Source organism: Juglans regia, chromosome 3 (genome assembly GCF_001411555.2).
Source record: "Juglans regia cultivar Chandler chromosome 3, Walnut 2.0, whole genome shotgun sequence".
NCBI classification, from domain to species: domain Eukaryota; kingdom Viridiplantae; phylum Streptophyta; class Magnoliopsida; order Fagales; family Juglandaceae; genus Juglans; species Juglans regia.
In genome coordinates this window covers 34111103-34117424 of record NC_049903.1, presented here as the reverse complement: position 1 = coordinate 34117424, position 6322 = coordinate 34111103, and the positions used below count along the sequence as shown (strand labels likewise).

At 38.5% G+C, this 6322-nt stretch overlaps 1 protein-coding gene across 1 annotated transcript; it reads right to left on the bottom strand.

Annotated features, from left to right (window-relative positions):
• Positions 1-387: 387 nt before the first annotated feature.
• On the bottom strand, positions 388-1888 carry LOC108981512 (transcription repressor OFP1-like). Its single transcript, XM_018952709.2, has one exon. The coding sequence runs from the start codon at positions 1672-1674 to the stop codon at positions 487-489; it is 1188 nt and encodes a 395-aa protein (XP_018808254.1). The 5' UTR covers positions 1675-1888; the 3' UTR covers positions 388-486.
• Between the last annotated feature and the right edge of the window lie 4434 nt (positions 1889-6322).

Sequence of the window (6322 nt, the reverse complement as noted above, 5' to 3'; positions counted from 1 at the left end):
TCCTCGATAAAATCATGACGAGTTTTCCCGAAGTAGTCTTGATGCATGCAAGGAAGTACTGAAATTCAGGCACCGAAACTCTGTTCCTTCGTTATTTTGTGTTTATAAAGGACAAGTTTAATTAGTTACTGATCAGAGAAACAATTTAAAGACCCTATATTATCGAAAGTATGTGCGAGAAACAAAAGTCCCTACATTGTCGAAAGTAACATGATCGATGCTATTTTTCATTTACTTTCCAATTAGTAAAGGCACTAAAGCAAACATGATGAATCGATGATAAGAGAAGGACAGCTTTCCCGGCCGAGAGAGACTTCTTAAAACAGAACATGGTAAAAACATCTTAAAAATTAATTATATGCTAGAAACAAAGAAACCCCTTATATATTTTCGAAAGTAGCATGCATGCTATTTAGTTTTAAAGAAGTCAAGAACTTTATTAGAATATATACAACACATGTTACTAAAATATTTTAGACAATGAGATTACTTCGGTCGGTCGGTTAGATCAAACCATATTTGTTTGAACACCTTGATAATGAGATCGTGGTATTCATCTGAATTCAAAGAAAGATAACAGGCAAGAAGGTCTTCAAGGTCCTTTGACGCCTTGATGTTCTTCTCCACAATCATCTCCACCATTGAATCCCTGAAATCCCTCTGAGGATCCAAAGATGACTTCACAACTGCAAAGCTATCCGAAAAGCTTTTCCGCGAGCTCGAGTTCGAAGTTGACATGAAACTTCTCCGATTGTGTGTATGAATACTCTTTCTACCCGCAATTCTCGGGGAATTGATTCTGAGCCTGACACCTGGAGAAGTCACAGAAAATCTTTTGGAAGGACTAGTCCTCTGCTCTTTCGTGGTAATTCTGTCTTCCTTCACAACCTTCACAGGTAGAGACCCGTGAGCATTTGCACTTTCCTCAAATTTAGCCGAGCTCCTTCTCCCATACTTGGTTGGCTCTTTTGTTTCGGTCTTTTTCAGATCGTTGGATTTTGCCGTCTTGGTTATAATAGGAGGAAGTTGAAGCTCGGACAAGGAATTATCAAACCCATCTGGCTTCTCAAACTTGGCAGAAAAGGACTTGTTAACCACCTCGATAACGATGTCATCAGCATTAGACATGGCTTTGCGGCCACAAGTGCTCGACCACGATACCAACCCATCGGCAAGAATACGATCAGACCTGAATTCAGGCTCAAGAAAATGGGGCTCCGGCGAGCTGCCATAGGGAGAGGATGAGAACTCGGGCGGGGAATCGGACTTGGTGCAGACCGATTCAACCGCGGCACGGCATCTACAACCGGCGGAGACAGACGAGTTGACAAGTTTAGGTGAAGACCTTGCGGTTCTTTTCTTGATTATTTGTTTGGAAGATTTTCTTGGTGGGTCAGGAAAGAGGTTTTCTGAGGATTTTGGGTTTGTGGGAGAATTATGGTATTCATCACTTGGGTTAAGTTGATCCCTTGAGAAGTAGTAAGATTTTCTTGGATCATATAATTGGTGGGGTTGCTTGGGTTTTGATGGCTGTGTTGCTGAAGCTGATGTTTGCTGTTTTTTCTTCTTGGAAGAGGGTGACTTACGTTGGTTTCTGACTCTGCCCATATTCCTGAGCTTGTGAAACCAGACATTGGGCATCATATCTGATAACTTGAACCTGTAATTACCCATGAAAACACCTCCAACTTACACACACAAACACTCTTGTGTATGAAAAAAATAGAAAGTTAGAGAGAGTCCCTTGTGATTTCTCTCTCTTTCGTGTATGAGATACCGTATGAAGAAGGTAACTCTTATCACCATCTCTGTTTTGGAACTGAGGGAGTGTAAAGATAAAATATAGAGAGTGGCCTTTGGAATTTGAGGTACGAATGGGGTCCACAAGGAAGAAAAAGTTGACACGAACACGAAAATGGATCCTCTCTCTATCTCTTTTTCTTTTATTTTTGGGGGGGTGGTTGGTTTAGAGTCAAATTACTTTTTGTTTACTTATTAGCATATCATTTATTGTAAATGTGTTTTACTTTCTTATAAATGATTCTTGCATTCAAAACTTTCTATTTAGGCCCGATTCTCTTTTCAAATTGATTTTCCATTACCCGCTGGATCTTCGTACTACGGCTACTGCAAGCATCTACCGCTACTCCATTACTCCCTGGCAATTTCAATGGCGCTTTCACGGGACATCACATATTGCCAGAAGCATATGTTATTTATGCGATTGCCAGAAGCATTCTGTTTCCAGATTACAAGGCACACATTATCGTGTTTTTCTCTTTTTCTTTTTTGATAGAAAACAGTTTAAAATTTTCAAAGATAAAAAGCGACAAAGCAAAAGCTACTTTTGGAACTACAAGTTCGTTTGTCGATATGATCCCTCGGGGCATTAGTAGTGTCCTAACCAAAGTTAAATTTTGACTAATCTATAGTTAAGTTGTTTAAAAATCTCATACACTAGACTCAACAAATGTACATCATTTTTAAGCAATACCAAACTAACTAGCCAAATCTGCCCAGCTCAGGTTGCTGGCCAAATTATATTTTGGCCATAAAATATTCCTTCCCACTTGTATTCATCGCGCGTTAAAGCGTACGAAATCTCCAAAAAGAGAAACGGAAGAGACACCAACCTCTTCAATGTCTCCTATACAATCCAAAATAGCCATCGGCCATCACCAGCCGCAATCACCATTTAGGAATCTCACAATCACCCATAGTCGCTGCCAAACGCCTTCCGAAAACCCCTCTCTACATTTCTGCCTTCGACTCTCTCCCGACCTTTTCTCTAAAATTCCTCTCTTTCAGTCTTCGTTTATAAAAGGTTGTTGGCTTTCCTCAGGTTCTGAATGGGTATTGTTGGTTTGTTGTGGAATATCGATCTTGGTGGTAAATATTCACCGTTTTGATGCTTGGTTTCATTTTGGCCATTCTCTGTATTTGATGAAACGTCTTATTGGACACAAGTTTTGATTTTTTATTAATTCCATCGGTTTTAGACCTTTTGTGTATTTTTTAGTCATTTTATTTTCCTCAAATCTCTACTTAATTTGGAACTGCACCAATTACATGTGTCATTTTGGGTTGGCATCTCTCTCGTATAAAATAAATAAATATATACTCTGACATGCTCATTTATGTTATCTACTTTTGTGCTCTAAAGTTGATGATTGTGTTATACAAGCACCATGCAACTTGAAGTTTTTTTTTTTTTCGATTTATCTGCACAGTGCCGTTGGGATAATCCTCATTTACTTCATGATATACTGGACTTTGTTACTTTAATTTCGCTTGTTAATGCTTGCACAGATGGATGTCAATCTTGCTGAAGCAATGCTTTTGCTTAGCTAATTATGAAAACCTGATTTCTGAAGCACCCAATTAGATGCCCGATACCATCCTTGTGTTTTATTTGAATAATTAATAAATAATCCAGTCCCAAAAGACCCTGCATTTTAGCAACCATCTTGTACACAGCTCCGTAGATGTTATTTGATTTTTGTCATCCCACAATCCCTGAAAATACCGAAAATAAATATTTTAATATAATAGTGATAAATTTGGAGAGTTTGTTATTTTGTGTTATTTAAAAGTGGCTAGTTAAATTTATAAAAATGAGTTTCTTAGTTAACTAGGCCACTACTAGTGCTCTTAGCAATAGAAGTCCAACACATTTTAATTTTTTATTCAAAAAAATAGAAATGCATGACCTGAATAAATTCTAATATGAGTGCTAATTTGGAGTTGTTGCTTTTCTTCCCTTTCTGTTGTGATGAAAGAAGAAGGCTGTAGTAGTTCGGTTGCATGGACTTCATGTGCTATAATTTGTAAGCTAAGATTAGGCATTTTGGAATAGGCAGAAGTGGCAGACCGACGCGAACCAACTACAGTTTTGAGGATTCGATCAGTCTCTGCCTCTTTGGATGTACGTAGGTGTTCACTTTGACAGATCATAGATTCATCGAATCTACGTTAATACGGCCGGTCTATAAGACATGCAAAGTGATCGGTAAATCTGACCAAAGTCGAGGCTTGAAAATCCCAACAATTTTTACGTAGAATCGTACCATTAAGCTATGGATCGTGACTTTGGAACAGAACACAAAGGTACGTAGTAATTGTCTGATAGAAATCGGACCCATTCACATCCACACGAACTAATTGTATGAGATCACATGCAAATTGTTCTGTGCTAATAAAATCCCAAGAAACAATTAATTATCTATCCATATACATGCTCGATCGTTTATTGATATACCAGTCATCCACACGTACAAATTATTTAACGTACGTACATGTGAATCATTCAAATATTGAAGAAGGGGACTAGGGGTTCTATGGATGATGTATGTAGCAGTCAAAACACAATTATTTCAATATTCAAGAGGAATACCAGCTTGAAATTTTAAAGCACGAGCCACATTAAGCAAATGTTGGTGTTTCCTCTCCACAACTCCATTTTGTTGTGGAGTAGCAACACAACTTGTTTGATGTATGATCTTTTTTTTTTTATGAAAAAACTCTTTCATTTTAAATTCTCCTCCATTATCACTTCTTAGAATTTTGATGGTAAGGTTGATTTGATTTTCAATCATATTGGTAAAAGACTCAATGCTGGTTCGGGTGGCAGCTTTGTTAGGAAGGAGATACAATCATGTACTCCTAGTGAAGTCATCAACTAAAGTTAAAAAATATTTTGAGCCATCATAAGCAGGAACAGAACGGTGTCCCCAGAGATCATAATGCACAATTTCAAATGGGATTAATGTCTTATGTTTGCTATAAGGGAAAGGAAGTCTATGAAATTTTGTCAATAGACAAATGTAACAAGGCTTTGTATTAGTAGTTGAAATGCTTTTCTTTACAATAGGTTCTGTAATCATATTCAGAATAGGGAAAGAAAGGTGGTCTAGGCAACAGTGCCATAGGTCAGTAACATTTTCAATGTGTGAAACAGAAGCTGTAGTAGACTTTGTAATTGTGGAAAAGTGAGAAAGAGTGGTCACTAGGGTAGAGCGAGAGACAGCCGTGTTGAATAGGTGATATAGACCATTCTTCACTTCACCCTTCACAATCGTTGTCCAAGATAAAAGGTCCTGAATAAGGCAAAAATTAGAGAAAACAAACTAGACAGTAGGTGAGATTGGTAGCCAACTTCTTGGCTGAAATTGAAATAAAACTAAAGGAAGGAACGCACAAGACTTCGATGAGGTGAAGTGAAGTGAGGGTGTTAAGTGAATTGTGCACGTGTGTGTAACAGATACATTTGTGCCATTTGGTAACTTAATAGAGTGAGAAACAGGAGAATTAATAATGGTAAAAAGGAGGTACAACAGACCGTGTGGTTAGTTGCACCGATATCAGTTATCCAAGGAATTTCTTGTGGGAATGAATGATTGTGTGTGCAGGTGGATAAACAATTTGAAATACCAAAAATCTGAGGAGTTGACTTAGGAGGAATGATGGATTGAATCTGGTTGGCAAAGGACTGAACAATGGTGGAGGGCTGTCGTGGTTGGAGTAATGCCATTAATTGCTGATATTGTGCCTGAGTAAGACCTACTCGACCATCACTGGAATCCTCAAGGTTAGAGTCAATAGGAGCAGTTTGAGCAGTAAAAGCATTTAATCCCTGAGATTTATTGAAAAGTTTGTGTCCGGGGGGGTAGCCATGGAGATTGTAACACTTGTCCATTGTATGTCCAGACATGTTGCAATGAGAACAAATGGGGGCCTCAGCATTACCAACCTTGAAACAAGTTTCAAAAAAGTGTCATGTGATCTTGCAGTGAGAACAGTAGGCTTGGTCTTTCTTTGATTTTTGTTGAGATGGATTACGGGTAGGAAATGGGTATGGTTTACTAATGGCAAAGGCCATGGAGTCAGATGGGTTTGAAGTGGGGGTCATTTGATAGTGGCGTTCTTGCTATTGAATGAGAGAAAAGACTTTTGTGAAGGGTGGAAAGGGATCTAAGAGCATTATCTGGTCTCGAACAGGGGAATATGTGTCGTTTAAACCCATCAAAAATTGAAAGACAATCCCGTTGGTATCGGTCTGAAGGAGTTTTCATCGATCCACAAGAGTAAAGTAAAATGGGGTCATAAATAAGTAACTCATCCCAAAGAGATTTAAGCTATCCATAATATACAATTGCAGTGTCAGAGTCTTGTTGAATGCTAGCAAAGGTCTTCTTGAGCTGGTAAATACGAGGTCCATTTTGATGGGAGAAATGGTCCTGAAGATTGAGCCAAAGGTCACGGCCATGTCTACGAAAGCAACGCTAGATCTGATGGAGGGGCTTATAGAGTTCTGAAGCCAAGA

Coding starts and splice junctions, on each gene's coding strand:
- LOC108981512 (XM_018952709.2), bottom strand. CDS start 1,674: ATGGGTAATTACAGGTTCAAGTTATCAGATATGATGCCCAATGTCTGG.